Here is a 16,364-nt window from a genome sequence, read left to right as displayed (position 1 = left end):
TTGTGATGAGTTGTATGAGCCCCTAATAAAATGATTAAAAACAAACAAAACAAAGAGTGTTTTATACCTTAACCTTGGCCACTCAACCTAGTTGTAATTTTTCCAGTTACCCTTCACTTTAATGACCACCATTTCTCTGGAACATAATGGGCTAGTTTGTCAGTTGTTGTCAGTTGATACTCAGTTGACTCCGACTTACGGTGACCTCACCTGTGGCAGGAAAGAGCTGGGCTCCACTGGGCTTGGCCAGGGGCTGACTGTTTCGGAAGATCACCGGGCCTTTCTTCTGAGGTGCCTCTGGGTGCCTGGCAACCAGCAGCCTTGCGTGGTAACCATCTGCATCACCCATGGATGCCTACCTGCTATTGATATTTATGAAGAGTTTCTTCCAAATGATGTTGCCATCTCCACTCAGTGACTTGCAGACAGCAGTTTTAAGAAAATGAAATGCTGTTCTTTTAATGCTAAGCCACAGAGTATTTTAAGATTTAGAATTTGCAGGAAAAAAATTACAACATGACACACACTTGTTTTCATTCATAATGACCCACAAAGCTATGTTCTGATTATTTACACAGCTGTCATAAGCAGAGCAAGGTGATACCATACCTCAAGAGATGTTTATTGTCTACAAGCACTTTCAGATAATCGGCCAGTTTCTTTTGCATGAGTGCAAGGTAGAGCCAGGCTCTTCCTCTTCCCACAGCTGTCCTAGAAGGGAGTAAAATAAGATCATCAAACTGCTGCAGCAGGACACAGACAGACAGACACACCTCAAGTGGGTGGGAAAACAAACCCACTCATTTGATCCAGAAAAAAAAAAATCCACATAAACACACACTTGTGAATACAAGGCACACCATGAGACTAGGTGCTGGGAGGGGGTGGGGGCAAAGATAGGGGAGAGGGGAGGGGACATGGGAGTACTGTCCAAATTCTGTACCATGACATTTTTTTTAACATACAAGGAAAAACACCTAAGTTACAAGAATCTAATTTCTAAAACAAATAATAATTTACGCATACGCAAAAGACTAATAGAGAACATGGGAGGCCAGGTGGTGTAGTGGGTGACACTTTAGCTGCTAACCTCAAGGTCAGCAGTTTGAACCCACCAGCTGCTCTGCTGGAGAAAGATGAGGTTTCTGTTCCAGCCTTGAAAATCCACAGAGACAATTCCACTCTGCCCGCTAGGGTTTCTATGTGCAGGGGTAAACTCAATGGTATGAGTTTCAGTTTTTGCTTTTTAAAAAAATTTATAACAGTGCTGGTGAAAGTATTAAAAGTCCTATAAAATTTATAATTCATTAGTTCAAAGATGTAATTTAGAAAAAGCCTGATTTTTAACTTATGCAGGAAACACACACACACACACACACACACACACACACACACACACTTCCTGTCATGCTAAAGTTTAAGGGGAAAAAATCTTTCCTAGCAGAGCAACCCCATTTGGCAACTAAGGTAAAAGTGATGGTGAAATCAATAATCTATAAGAAAACACTGAATAGGCCAGAGGTCTGGTCACAGGGTTGGAACACATGCTGGTGACTTCAGGAGCCAGGCTCAGAAGTGAACCTCAGCCACTTTCATTCCTTCAAGAGGCTTTGGAATTCATCCCACCCTTCAAATAAATGATCTTAAACCAGAGTAAAAGAAAGAGAGTACAAGAAAAAAAAAAACATTCACTTTGGCATGATGTGAAAGACAATCCTGAACTGACCTCTACTGGGTGAACAAGTGGGCAGGGCTTTTCTGGAGAGCAAGCTATGAGAACTGGGGTTCAAATGGCTGCTATCAAGACACACAGTCTGAGCAAATCATTTCAGATCTACACGGAAGGGAGTTCATGATTCTGAAGTTAATCACAACACCCAAATCTGCCCTATAACTCTTTGCCAGAATACTATTTGGCCATTAAAAAAACCCAAGATGTTGTAGATGAATACAATCTAGTATTACATGAAGAAAAGGGCTGCAGTGTGCAGGGTTTGATATTTACTTTTTGAGTAGGCAGTAGTACCTTCACTGGATTCAAAAGCCCAGAAAGGATGACAAGTTACAAGTCTCCCTCTTTACTCTCCTCCACCTTCCCACTCCCCTTCTTCATACAGCAATACACTATTTTTTTGTTATGCACGCTTCCTCTGGATTCCATTGTGCTCCCTCAAAAAATGTTTTTTAATCATTTTATTGGGGGCTCGTACAATTCTTATCACCATCCATCCATCCATTGTGTAAAGCACACTTGTACATTCATTGCCCTCATCAGTCTCAAAACATTTGCTCTTCACTTAAGCCCCTGGCATCAGCTCCTCTTTATTCCCCCTCCCTCCCTGCTCCCCCTCCCTCATGAACTCTTGATAATTTATCCCCCTCAAAATTTGTGCTGTAAATCCTAACGTCTAAGCCAGCAGTTATAATTCCATTTGGGAACGGACTGCCTTTGCTATGTTGAGGAAGCAGGATTTGTGTAGGGTAAGTTTTCAGTCAGTATCCTCTGAGCTATTAAGAGAGATTCAAGAAGCAATAGTTCCCAGAGACGGGAAATGAGAGATGCCAAGCTACATGAACTCAGGCCAGGAGCAGCAACTCCAAGAGACAGAGACCTTCGTTCACAGCCGATGGCCAGAGAGCCTTCCCCTAGAGCAGTGGTTCTTAACCTTCCTAATGCCATGACCCTTTCGTACCGTTCCTCATGTGGTGGTGACCCCCCCAACCATAACATTATTTTTGTTGCTACTTCTTAACTGTCATTTTGCTACTGTTATGAATTGTAATGCAAATACCTGATATGCAGGATGTATTTTCATTGTTACAAACTGAACATAATTAAAACATAGTGATTAATCACAAAACCCTATGTAATTACATATTGTGAAATATTTATGTGTTTTCCGATGGTCTTAGGTGACCCCTGTGAAAGGGTCATTCGACGCCCAAAGGGGTTGTGATCCACAGGTTGAGAACCGCTGCCCTAGAGCCAGCAGCCTGAATTCAGACTTGATGCCTCTTAAACTGTGAGAAGATACATTTCTAGTTGTTAAAGTCACCTACTTGTACTTCGATTATAGTGACACTAGATGACTAAGACACACTTTTCACCATGTTTTTACACCTATGAAAACATGGGCCACTCTAAAGTCTTACTTATCTCCCACTTTTATAAAAGCATTAATACCAGACATGCTAGTCTCCAACTTGCTTATTTCACTGAATATCTATAGTATGTTGGAAATTTTTCCTTAGAGAACTTCAATGTTTCACCACTACAATGTGTGTTTTATTATAGAAATACACTATAATTTATCTAACTGGTTCTCTAATCTCCTGCTCTTAGAAATAAAGCTGCAACAAATAACTGCACATGTGTCATTTTGCATGTGCGACACCTTTAGGCTACAACATCTAGAAGTGGAATTTCTGGGTCAAGAGTAGATGCATTTCTAATTTGGGTGGAAAGTACCCAATTGTCCTACAGAAAAATCATATCAGAGGGAGAGGAAAATACAAGAAAAAAAGAAAAGAAAACCCAAACTTACCTACCTGTCTTTCTGAAGGTGCAGTGTAATATCTAGAATGATACTGACCACGATATAAATAGTAGGGTTGTGGGTTCCCCCACCCCTCTTTCTTGGTAGTAGGACACTGGAAATATTATCATTTCAACCCTTTAAAAAACTTTGCTAGTTTATTATTTCCTAATTTAAAATTAGGCAATGAGAAAACAATGATTTTTAACTTTCAAAAAAGAGACAGAGAGAATGCATATCTGGGTTTAAGTGCCCCAATTTACAGTGAGTACTTATATGTATATATATATGTTCAGCTATGACTTGAAAACACGGAACAATTGTGAGCGATAGACCAGTGTGAAAAAGGTATTTTTTATCCTGTTTAGAAAAAAGAATTCAACTCTAGATGATTCCTCCCTGGATACAAAATTCATTCTGCAAACTTCAAATGTTTTAAGAGTTAAAACAATTTCTCCTCCCTTCTTCCCCGAAAGGAGCCACTAGCCATAACTTCCAAACTATCACAGTGATCTCAGAACTTTTATTCCTACTTAATGAAACAGTAGAAATGAGGCAGCTCACGAGGCTACTTCTGCAGAGGCTTCAAGAGAAGGCAGCTATTGTGCATCTCTTTCTTGGCAGGTGTGTCACTTGCCACTACAGGATTGATGAGGCAACAAGTGGAGGGTATAGCTGGATGGGAACTTAGCACGGTAAGACTTCAAAATGGTCTGCTGTGAATAAACATGGACCGAGTGCAGGATACGGGCTCCTCCTGCTCCACGCCAATAAGAACACACCCGGAAACACTGGCAGTTCTGGCTCAGGGCTTTCTCTGAGGGCAGGAGCTGGGCAGGAAGACACCACACAGAAAACAAGGAAAGAAACAAGGCAGAAGACAGGGGCTGGGAGGACTCACAGAGAGGCCACCAAATACATATTTAAATGGTTATAATGACGCTTATCTGGTGTGGCCCAAGAGCTGTATTGGAGACCAGAAGAAAAGGCTTCTTCAATGGATAGAAGAAAGCTTGGAGCTCCGGTTTCAGAGCACAACAGATCTGTGTTCTCCTGCCTCTGGCACCCATTTGCTGCAGGACCCAGATGGGTTTCTAGTACCTCAACCATTCTAAGCCTCAGTTTCTACACTTGTAAATGGGGATATCAACAAAGATCCTTGAAGATTGTTGTTGGAGACTCCATGTGTGAAAACAATTGTCCTTAACACAATGTCTGGCACACAGTGCCCTCAGTAAATGGTGCTGGCTGTTGTCCCCTGAGAATGGAATAGGCTGACTCTATAGGAGAAAGGTGAACAAAGGCTTGACAGTCAAGTCTCCTGCGGGAGATGGTCCTGAGGCCCTCAAGATCCTGTGATGATGTCTTGTGTTGTGTTCTTTTATTTTGAGCCTATGCATCAGAGTCTCAAGGGCAAACTCATACATGGCAGATGACTCATTATTCAACCCAGTCACTTGTCCTGGAATTGGAAATCAAGCCCTAACTGTAGTGTCCAGAAAACTGCTCAGAAATATCTGAAGCAGTCACTTCTTTTACTCCTTTGGTTTGAAACACCTTTTGCTCTACCCATTTGACCCATCAGATAGTCCTATGTGGCAAGTGGGAATGACTGTGCCCTTTTAAAAGAAAAGAGGACTGAGGCTCAGAGAGGGGCACATCTTGCTCAAGATCATGTGGGTAATGAACAACAGAGCTGGGACCAAAGTCCAAGTAGGGCGTGGCTCATGCCACAATTTGCTTAAAATTAGAAAATGTTGTATCCGCAAGGACTAGATAATAGTGGAAATACAGGAAGTACCCCCACCCCCGGCCCCAAACCACTCACTTTAATTCTGGCAGATTTTTGACACTAGTGGCTATATCTGACGCTTCTGGACAAAGTTTTTCCACCAGCTCCAGAGGACCAAAGAAAGATTTATTTTGGCCAATAAAACTCTTCTTAACTAAAAGAAGAAACAAAAGTATTATTCATAACAACAGGTTTCAGAATTCCTTCAGGGACCCACAGTCTCTCCCCCCACCCCCCCCAACCAAGGGAAAGCAGCAGAGCTCCACTGTTGAATTCTGGTTTAGTCATGGGGACTGAGGAGGTCAAGAAACACGTCAGCCTCCCTTTCTCTGGCAACACGGGTTCTCTGAGTGAGCATACCAGCGGTGCTCCTTCTCCTAGTATTTACTGTTCATGAAATACAACAGGCCTCTGTCTCATCATCACCTGTGAAATCTTCCCCCTTTTCTCCCCTAAAGAAAACAAACATGCAAATCAAGTTGCTGTAAACCGATTCTGAAAGATGGTGACCCCATGGGTGGCAACAGAACTGCTCCATAGGGTTTTCCAGGCTGCCAGGCCTTTCTTCTGAGGTACCTCTGGGTGGGCTGGAACTGTCTTCCTTTGGGTTAATTAGTTAGTAGCTGAATTGTTGATGCCATCTGGGGACTCCTTCCTTCCTCCTGCCTCAGACCACACCAATGATTGCTTTTTATTTTTCTCTCCAGATCATCACTACCATCTCTCACCTGGACTGCTACAATAACTAATAGATCTCCTTGTTCCTAATATTGTCACCTTCCGAATCTTATCAATTTTCCACACAGCAGAGAATTTAAAAAATTTTCAGTCAGATCCTATTTAACCTTAGCTTAACACTGTCCAAACACACTAAGAAAAATCCAACTCTTAATCATAAAAGCCTCCATGCTCCAGCTCCTCCAAACGTCTCTCCTCTCGTTGCCACTCAGTAGCCTTAGTTACCTGGGACCTTCCTCAAACCAAGGAGCCCTGGTAGCATACTGGTGATGCTAAGTTATGACCTGCAAGGTCAGCAGTTCAAAAGCCCAAGCTGCTCCAAGGAAGAGATGGAGCTTTCTACTCCTGTAAAGAGTTCCAGGCTGAGAAACTCACCGGGGCAGTTCTATCCTTCCCTAGAGGGTCGCTAGGCCTCGGTATCGACTCAATGGCAGTGATTCAGCTTCGTTTTCCTCAAGCCAAGGAGTTCTGGTTAGGTGGCTAAGTTAAGTGGTTAAGTGACTGCCAATGGGGAGGTCAGCAGTTCCAGCAAGCGGAACCCTCCAGTGGCTCTGTGGGGGAGAAACACGTGGCAGGCGGCTTCTGTAAAGGTGACAGCCTTGGGAATCCGAGCTCCACGCTGTCCTGCGAGGCTAATACCAGTCAGAATGGACCCAACTGCAGTGGGTGGTGGGTTTCGGTTTCCAAACGCCAAGCTTGGTCCTGCTCAGGAGCTTCCTTCAAAACCATGAGGCAGACTCCTTCTTTTGAGTCAGTTCACATTTCACCTCCCACAGACCTCCCCTCTCACCCAACTGCTCCTTCCTCCATTCTCTATCATGCATTTCACTTCCATCCGCTTGTCGGACTTTTTAATGGCTTGTTTCTGCATCTATGGTCTCTTCCTCCAGAACAGTGCTTGCTAACAAGCAGTCATAGGCAAAGGTGTACTTAGAACGTGCCTAGTACAATACAATTGAGAAACTGAATTGAGATAGGCGGTAAGTGGAAAAAAATGAAGACTTTAGTCTCAAAAAAGATCTCACTAACAACTGAGTATGTGTCAAAATGATATGTGAATACATGAGGGGGCTTCAAAATAATGGAATGACTAGGCCATGGGAAAATTTTGAAGAACTTTTAGAAACCCTCTCATAGTGCCTTAACTATATTGTTTGAATTAATTTCAGCTGCTTTATACGTTTTTTTTGCTACCAGAACATTAAAAACTGCCCAAGTAGCTTGCATAGTATTTCCATTGGGCATCAATGTTTGCTTCTTGGTGGCAGAGGCCTGATGGGCTTTGTTCACTGCTGCCATCCGGGTACTCAGAACATTTGGCACCCATGAGGAAGTGCGGAGCAAACACCTGGCCCACACTTCTTTGCCCAGCATCCCCTCGTCCGCCTCACCTTTCAGCCCGTGTTTGAGGCAGTGCTCCATCACTACAAAGAACTGCTGCAGGGGGGCATGGTCCGTGTCCAGGCTGCGGCCCAGGCTCATAGCGGACTGGAGCAGAACTTTGATGCTGAGCTTCATCATGTGCATCAGGTTGGCACGCTCCTCCATCATCTGGCACTTGGCAGCTTAATGGGGCAGAAGCAGGGGCAGCCTCGTTAGGGAACAGAGTGATGGGGCGAAAAGGCTGCGCTAGGGTGTCTGTTCTGGCGCAGACCTGCTGGCAGGCAGGCACATAATGGGGGTTCGCAGCCAATAGTCTGATCAGGGGTGGGGGTGGGGTGTCACAGACTCACCGCCAGGGATGAGGGTCCGCAAAGAGCCACGGGTTTCCTACACCAGAGGCCCCTCTCAGGTGACTCTGGGCGTTGCTAAGGAGACGACACTACCAAGACTCACAGTGATTGGCCGTCCCGACAACCCCGGTATGCTCCCCCCCTTTTTTTTTTTACCAATGAAAGGGTGCAAACTGCAGGAAGCACTGCCCCAATTCCGCAGGCAAGTGTCCAGAGAAAGTGCCCGCCCCTAAACGTTTCTATTGGACATTTGGATGGGGGTGTGGGCGGTGGGTGGGTGCCATTGAATGTTCTCCAGGCAGGGTAGAGCGTTGCGTGAAAAGCCAGGTGGGGTGGTGGGTCCCCGACCTTTTAGAGCCGGCACCCTGCACGTTCCTGAGACTGGCCTAGCTGGGACCCTGCAGGGAATACCTTCCCCAAAGTTCCAGACTCTCATTCGCCTGGGGGCCCATCTTTTCCCCTCGATGATTAGTACGCATGAGTTTTTTTTTAAAAATCATTTTATTAGGGGCACATACAACTCATCACAATCCATACATACATCAATTGTGTAAAGCACATTCGTACATTCACTGCCCTCATCATTCTCAAAACATTTGCTCTCTACATAAGCCCCTGGCATTAGCGCCTCATTTTACCCGCTTCTTCCCCTGCTCCCCCCTCCCTCATGAACCCTTGATAATTTATGTTATTATTTTGTCATATCTTACACTGTCCTACGTCTCCCTTCACCCACTTTTCTGCTGTCCGTCCTCCAGGGAGGAGGTTATATGTAGATCCTTGTAATTGATTCCCCTTCTCACCACTGGTCCTGAGGGGTTCATCTGTCCTGGATTCCCTGTTTCCAGTTCCTATCTGTACCAGTGTACATCCCCTGGTCTAGCCAGATTTGTAAGGTAGAATTGGGAACATGATAGTGGGGGTGGGGTGGGGTGGGGTGGGGTTAGCATTTAGGAACTAGAGGAAAGTTGTATGTTTCATCGTTGCCACCCAGCACCCTGACTGGCTCGTCTCCTCCCCAAGTATGCATGAGTTTTACATGCACTTTTTCTTTGTTAGATCAAATAAACTCAGCTACATTTCCGATTCAGCTCCATCAATCTGGTTGCTTTATTCCATGAGAACATGTCCGCAATCAAGTGAGACCGTGACAGGTCTTACTAAAAGTCCCTTAAGCCCAGGGTGCTCTCTATCAGTCCAGAAATGAACGATTCATACTCGCCCACAACTTCAATCATTTCTCCCTTTATCTTATGGTTACCCATTGGTGCAGTGGTGAGGCTTTTGGTTTGCTTGGTAATCTATATGTAAGGTTGCAATCTTTCGAGTCTTCCTCACTTTCAGTAAGTAAGATTGTGTCATCTGCCTATTGCAGGTTGTTAATAAACCTTTCTCCAATCCAAATGCCACATTCTTCTTCATATCATCCAGCTTCTCTGATGATTTGCTGAGCATACAGACTGAATAAGTATGGTGAGGATACAACATTGATGGACACCTTTCACACAACTGCCTCGACCAGGTACAGGTTCTGCCTGAGCACAACTAAGTGTTCTGGAACTCCCAGTCTTCTCAAGTCTATCCATAGTTTGTTTGTTTTTAATCATTTTATTCGGGGCTCTTAAAGCTCTTATACCAACCATCAATTGTATCAAGCACATTTGTACATATGTTGCCAACATAATTTTCTAAACATTTTCTTTGTACTTGAGCCCTTGTTATCAGCTTCTCTTTTTCCCCCTCCCTCCCCAACATTCCCACCACCGTGACCCCTTGATAAATAATTATTTTCAGATCTTATACCATCTGCTGTCTCCAGTTGAATGTCTTTGCATAGTCAACAAAAGACAAGTAAACATCTTTCTGATATTCTCTGCTTTCAGTTAAGATCCATCTGACATCAGCAATGATATCCCTTGTTTCACATCCTCTTCTGAATCTGGCTTAATCTCTGGCACTCCCTGTCAATGTATTGCTACAACTAGTGTTGGATAATCTTCAGTAAAATTTTCCTTACATGTGATATCAATGATAACTGTTCTTTATTTTGAGTATTCTATTGAGTCATATTCTGTTGGCCTTGGTACCCCCGAGACTATGGCCCTGAGCCATAGATGTGATGAATCTGTATGTTGAGCAAATAAAAAAGCTGGACTACATGAAGAATGATGAACCAGGATTGGAGGAAGTCTCATTAGCAACCTCAACATGCTGCTGGTACAACCTTGCTGGATGAAAGTGAAGACTTTCTTTCCTGTCCGTGCCACCAGGACTCACTTAAGCATCCTGGAAGGACTTTAGTCATGTTTATTTTAAGTCTGGAGGGCACAATCAGGGTTATGGGCTGTATGGGGTAAGGTTTCCCAATGAAATTCTCATAGGATTTGCTACGCTGCTGCATTGCTGTGATGGGGGAAAATATCTCAATGCAAATTTCCTGGCTTTTTTCTCACCAATTCAGTTTTCTTAAAACTTCTTTCTAATAAGCCCCTGTAATCGTCCTGTGTCCTAGGAGAAAATCCATTGACTTTACCCCTGTGAAATCCCTAAAAATAGTCGTCAAAATCTTCTGAGCTGGCCTCTCTGCTTTGAACTTAATTGGCCCAGCAGAGCTCCTTGGAAGATCTACTTTTTGATTGGAACTTTTTTTTGGGAAAACAGGTTATCGACATTCAGAGTACTACTGAGAGAGCTTGTCTGCTGCCACCCACTGATTGCAGGTAGACTGCCTTGGTTCAAGCTCTGGCACTGCCACATATATGTCACTTGGCCAAGCTCTCTTCATTCAGTTGCCTTTTTAGTAAAATGTGGATAATAATGGGACACATCACACAGGCAGGTGATACAATTTTTGAGAGCCACTAGAATGTGGAGGCTGGCCAGAGGCAGTAAAGTTAATTTTCTCTCGACATGACCCTAAGGCAGTGGTTCTCAACCTGTGGGTCGTGGTGACCCCTTTGGGGGTCGAACGACCCTTTCACAGGGGTCGCCTAAGACCATTGGAAAACACATATTTCCAATGATCTTAGGAACTGCGACACCACTCCTCTAGCTGTCTCCAGGCAGCTCCACCCACATGCAGATACGCCCACATATTTGTACCCGGTGTGAAGACTGTTACCCATGATGCTACACCATGCTTCAAGACAAAATTTCATTTATTTGCAATTATAAATCAATATTTCACAATATATAATTACATATTGTTTTTGTGATTAATCACTATGCTTTAATTATGTTCAATTTGTAACAATGAAAATACATCCTACATATCGGATATTTACATTATGATTCATAACAGTAGCAAAATTAGTTATGAAGTAGCAACAAAAATAATTTTATGTTGGGGGTCACCACAACATGAGGAGCTATATTAAAGGGTCATGGCATTAGGAAGGTTGAGAACCGCTGCCCTAAGGGATTGTAATTTAGGACAGTGGAGTCGTTTGGGATTGTATCACCCTGACCCCAAGCCTCCCTGGCTTGGCAGTAGATTGGGCATGCAGTTGCTCTTGGATAAGGGCAGGGAGGAGGAAAGGGTTTGCGATGGAAGGGAAAACAGGTGGCTGAGAACCTGTCCCAGGAGGCAACAAGAGGTAGGACCACACAGGGTCCCAGGCTCTAAGATTCCTGTGCATTCTTTGCTCCACTCTTCAAATGGGCATTTAGAAAACACAAATTATTAAGTGATCCACTTATAAAATCCAAATTCAAAGATAAAATTATGGAAAAAAATCCCAATATGAAGCCTTTCAGAGTGCTGGGCCCTGTGGAATTACACTGATCACAGCCCAACAACAAAATTACTTTTTCTTGGTGCCTTGATTTTGAGGCCTGCTCCTGGGGTTACTTGGGGCACTAATACAAAACAATGCATTGGATAGATTGTGCAAGCTCCAGTTTTTAGATGTGGTGCCCACTATATTTTCAGCTATTAAGTTACACTAATTTATCATCCTAGTTTTAAATATACAAAAAATCCAGACCCATAAATTACCAAGATAAGATGAAAAAGGTAAGAATTGTTTGAAAAAGAATTAGGTTTTAAGTGACTTCAAGGGAAACAGTAGATGGACCCATGGTGGCTAGTTGGTTATGCATTGAGCTGCCAATAGTAAGGTCAGTGGTTCAAACTGTGTTAGACAGGGTTCTCTAGAAAGATAAAACCAAATTGCTGATAATTTAATATATTTGTTTATAAAGATAATTAGATATATTAACAAGAAATGAACTGTTAAATCATATACAGATAAATATATAATACAAGAAATTAACAGTTAAATTATAAAGCACTACAAATGGCTCAATGCAACTCACGTCCATGAGAGAGACTTGTGAGAGACTAGCAGTCCTTCAAGTCTAGTCTGCTGCCAGATCTTCCTCTATTTGTAGAGAGAGCTAGGCTATGTCAGCACAGCAGCCAATCACAAGGCAGGTCACCAACCGCCAGTCCCCAGCTCCAGAGATGTCTTAAAGGGACCTCAACTTACAGCGACACAGTCCACAGGCTAGGCGTCCCACAGGTAGTGTAGCCTTTAAATGAGGCACAGAAAAAGCAAGGCAGACCCACACCGGTCTGATGATCACAGAGAGACAAGAAAGGCGAGGCTCACCAAGCCATTTATCTCTCCGCCCTTCAGTCAATCCCACCTGTGTTTATCAGCCAGGCTGGCACAACAAATTATCTCAAAACCCATGTGCCATCCTGCAGCCTTTAAAAAGTATAAAGGTTAGGAAATCCAAAGAGGCAGTTCTCTGCTCAGGGTCACTATGAGTTAGAATCGGCTAGATGGCGCTGGATTTTCCTGTTTGGTGTGGGAGGCTGTGCAATCTCTACAGAGACTGCAGGTTGGATACTGCGAAGCCAGCACACCGCTTGAGCAGAGGGGAAAAGAAAAAAAGGAAATTGAAAAGGCACAGAGATGGAAGGTGTGAGGACAATTCAGAGTGTTGAAAATACAAGAATTCATAGCAATTTGCATCAATATTTTGAAGTTCTAAACTTTTCTTCAAATTATGCATGAAACATTTCATAACATACTGTAATATATGGAAATTAATGTATAATTCATATTAAATGTTTCATTGGTGACGTTGACTCCAAGTTTCTTTTTCTTTTATTTTTTTTTGCCACCCCTCCCTCTCCCTCCAAGTTTCTTTTTAAGAAATATTAACTTTCAAAAAAATAAAGAAAAGAAACATTAACTTTGAGTTTGTGTACAAGTGGAAAACGTGGGCCATCTTATAACAATTCTGGAATTTAAATTTTAATAAAGGAGTGTGAACTCTAACAGACTCATTTTGGGTTTTAGAACATTTGAATATGTGTGTGTGTGTGTGTGTCTGTTTTAATCATTTTATTGGGGGCTCTTACAACTCTTGTTACAAACCATACATCAGTTGTATATGACATATTTGTACATATATTCCAATGTTCTTTTCTACACATTTACTTTCCATTGAGCCCTTGGGATCAGCTCTTTTTTTTCCCCTCCCTCCTCCCCTAACCCCACAACCCTTGGGGCCCCCTGATAGATTGTAGATTGTTAATTATTTTCAAATCTGAATCAATAGTTTTTTGTCCAAATTCACTACCATGACCCTATACGACCGAATGGAATTTGTGTGGCTTTCTGAGGCTGTAAACCTTTATGGGAGCAGAAAGGCTCATCTTTCTCTTGTATTGTGGCTGGTGGGCTCAAACAGCCGACCTTGTACTTAGCAGTCAAACACATAACCTACTATGCCATCAGGGCTCCTTACTGACTGTACAGGAACTCTTATTTCTGGCCCCTTTTTAATTTAACAAATTGGAACAAATTCAGTTCCTAATAAATGTGAAGTGATACTTGGGGAGAATTCCAAGTCCCTTTAATTTGTGCTGTACAAATATATCTTTGGATCAAAGAACACCATGTGAAGTATAACTTGACCTAAATATTGCATACAACACAAGCTACTCTAAAGGCAGCGTACACGTCCTCTATCTCAGGCTAGCTAACACTATATTTTAGATTGAGGATTTTCTGTTTTGTAGGCTCCCTCATTCCTTTCTAGCCCTACTTTCAATTGCCAGAACTCCCAGATACGTAAGCTAAATGTATGTTTTTTTACTCATCAATTCTTGGCCATTGAAAATCTCCCAAGTCACTATTCTAGAGCCAGTGCTGATATCTACAACAAAGTTATCAGCATATGGGAGAAAATCAGTAAGCCTCAAAAGTATACTATAATGCTTCTTGGAAAGCACTACAGCAATGATAAGAGCTGTAAGAGCCCCAATAAAGTGATTAAAAAAAGAAAGAAGGAAAGCAAGCAAGCACTACAGCCTCCCGTCAGCTCTGTACCACAGAGCTTTTTATGATGATGGAAATGTGCTACAGGGTGTTTTTCTTTTAAAATTTTAACAGTTTTATTGACATATATATAATTCACATGTACAATTCTGTGGCTTAAACATATTAAAAAGTTGTGTAATCATCACATCAATTTTAGAACTTTTTCTTCATTCTTGTACTCAATTATCATCTCCCCATTTTCCCTCAAACTCCCTGCAATAACTCCAAGAAACTATTAATCCGGTCACTATCTCTATAGATTTACCAATCCTGAATTTCATATACAGGAAAACATACCAACCGCCCCAGTCCCAAACTAAAAACCTCAACAAAACACAGAAAATCCTCAATCTAAAAAAGGTAGAAAATAATAAAAACTAGTAGATTTTAAAATGAGCCAAAAGGGAAAACAAATGGCCAGATGTTAAATTTTAACTTAATTATATCTACATTAGTCCACTTTACAATGCACTCTGTCTGATAGCAAGGGTATTCACATCCCTATTCAGTGGTCAGAGGGATTCTCCAGAGGCTTAATCCATTGGGGGACTCTGCAAATGGATTTTGGGTTTTCACTGTCATACACAGCCTTCCGCTAACTAGGTGCTCAGAATTTAAGTTCTAATACATACAATCTTTGGATCACACAGGCTGGTGTGTTTCTTCCTTTTTAACAGGGGCTTTTAAACTTACTGCATTTGTGACCCCTTTTCATCTGAAAAATTTGCAAGTGCTGCCAGAAACACCCCAGATTCATTATGCATTTATTTAAAATTAATTTCTGGTCATTGCATGTTTAGCAACCTTTTACTGTTTGCCAAATTTTTTGCATCCCCTTACAATCAGTTACGCGACCCTACATGGGTTTAAGCTTTGGTCTCGTCCAGTAGCCAACTGAACTTTTAATTTTATTAACCTTGCAATCAATTTGGAGCCCTTGTGACATAGTGAGTTATCTACTGTGCTAAGATTTACAGTCTCAGAAATTCACAGTGGCATTTCTACTCTGTCCAATAGGGCTGCCACGAGATGGAATTGACTGAATGGTAGTGAGTTTGAATTTAGAAGTTAGGAACCACACATGGCTAACCTACTCTCAGTAAGTGGGTTTTTGACTCAAAGCAACCTCAGAGGGCAGAGTAAAACTGCCCATTGTGTTTCAGAGCTGTAAGTGTTTATGGAAGCGGGGTGGGTTCTAACCACTGACCTTGCTTGTATTTTTTAAGTTTTATCAAGAGAACATTTATTAAGTCTTAAACAGAACAAAGACAACTACATGGTGTCCAAGGGCTTGCTGGGATACATGGTTTTAAAAAAGGTATGGGAGGTCAAGGAAGACTGTCACATAAGCACGGTTGACAATTGAAACATGTGTATTATGTAAGGCAGAGGAACTCACAATATTGGTCTAGGGGTTTCCCTGGGACAGTCAGGGCATGACTCATGAACAGTCCACCCCAAGTATGGTGATTTCCATTCTGGACATACCCAGAGAAGCCCCCTGAAGGTGACTGCCCCTCCCTGGGCTCTTGACCTTTCCTTTAGCAACACAGGTGGCTACTACACTGAATAGCAAAGGTCTAGCTACTTTCTTTATATGACTTCCTAAGTCAGAATTTTAATATAATCATGTAATGTTTCAGAAGTTTCTTTTTTCTCTTTTCACTGATAATGCGGAAATTCTATTCTTGAAGACAAGGCTGAAAAGTACTTTTAAGGAACTTTGGGTGAATAAAAAATGTTTCATTTTACTGGCTGGAATGGGTAATGCATGGCCTGGCCACATCACTCAGAGAGTAGGTGGCAAAGCAAGGCCGGAAGCCAAACCTCCAGACTTCGGCATCACTGTTCGTCCTCCAGGCGGCGTCCTGGGTGGGCGGTAAGACCGGAGGAAGGGGGCGTTGTGAGATTTAAAAAACGAGCCTAGTCCTGGGGTCCACTCCGGGTGGTTATTACGATTCATTCAGAGGATTTACTTTGGTCAATTTTCTAAATAGAAAATGAGAATTATGCTGTTGCTCTGGGGCAACCAGTTGGAATGAAGGGTTCTCTATGGTAGTTGTCCCAATCTGAGGCCCATCCATCCCGGGTATGTAGCTTACCTTGGCTGCACCGTGTACAGATGACAGGTGAGTACGGTGGCGCCGAGGTTCGTTTTTAACAACTACCTGAGCAGGCTAGACAGCCTCTCTGCGAGGTGGGCCACCTGTGGCCGCAGAGAGCCCGC

At 42.7% G+C, this 16,364-nt stretch overlaps 1 protein-coding gene across 4 annotated transcripts in view; it reads right to left on the bottom strand.

The window, feature by feature from the left end:
• The window catches only part of RUFY1 (RUN and FYVE domain containing 1), a 62,385-nt gene that overhangs the window by 42,849 nt on the left and 3,172 nt on the right, over window positions 1-16,364 (bottom strand). For 2 of the 4 annotated variants that reach the window (XM_045284425.1, XM_045284426.1), the window contains exons 2-4: window positions 7,458-7,631; window positions 5,365-5,482; window positions 610-711 (exon numbers count right to left, since the gene is read on the bottom strand). In XM_045284425.1, coding sequence (XP_045140360.1) covers window positions 610-711; window positions 5,365-5,482; window positions 7,458-7,631 — 394 coding nt within the window. Of the gene's footprint in view, window positions 1-609; window positions 712-5,364; window positions 5,483-6,441; window positions 6,618-7,457; window positions 7,632-16,239; window positions 16,257-16,364 lie in introns of those variants that run through there. The other 2 variants (XM_004696856.2, XM_045284427.1) reach the window with 2 other exon arrangements.

This window comes from Echinops telfairi, unplaced genomic scaffold (assembly GCF_000313985.2).
Source record: "Echinops telfairi isolate 266 unplaced genomic scaffold, ASM31398v2 ScPeMD7_7469;HRSCAF=8507_0, whole genome shotgun sequence".
Lineage (NCBI taxonomy): Eukaryota > Metazoa > Chordata > Mammalia > Afrosoricida > Tenrecidae > Echinops > Echinops telfairi.
Note: the sequence above shows the minus strand (reverse complement) of the source record. Positions and strands in the feature narration are given on the sequence as shown.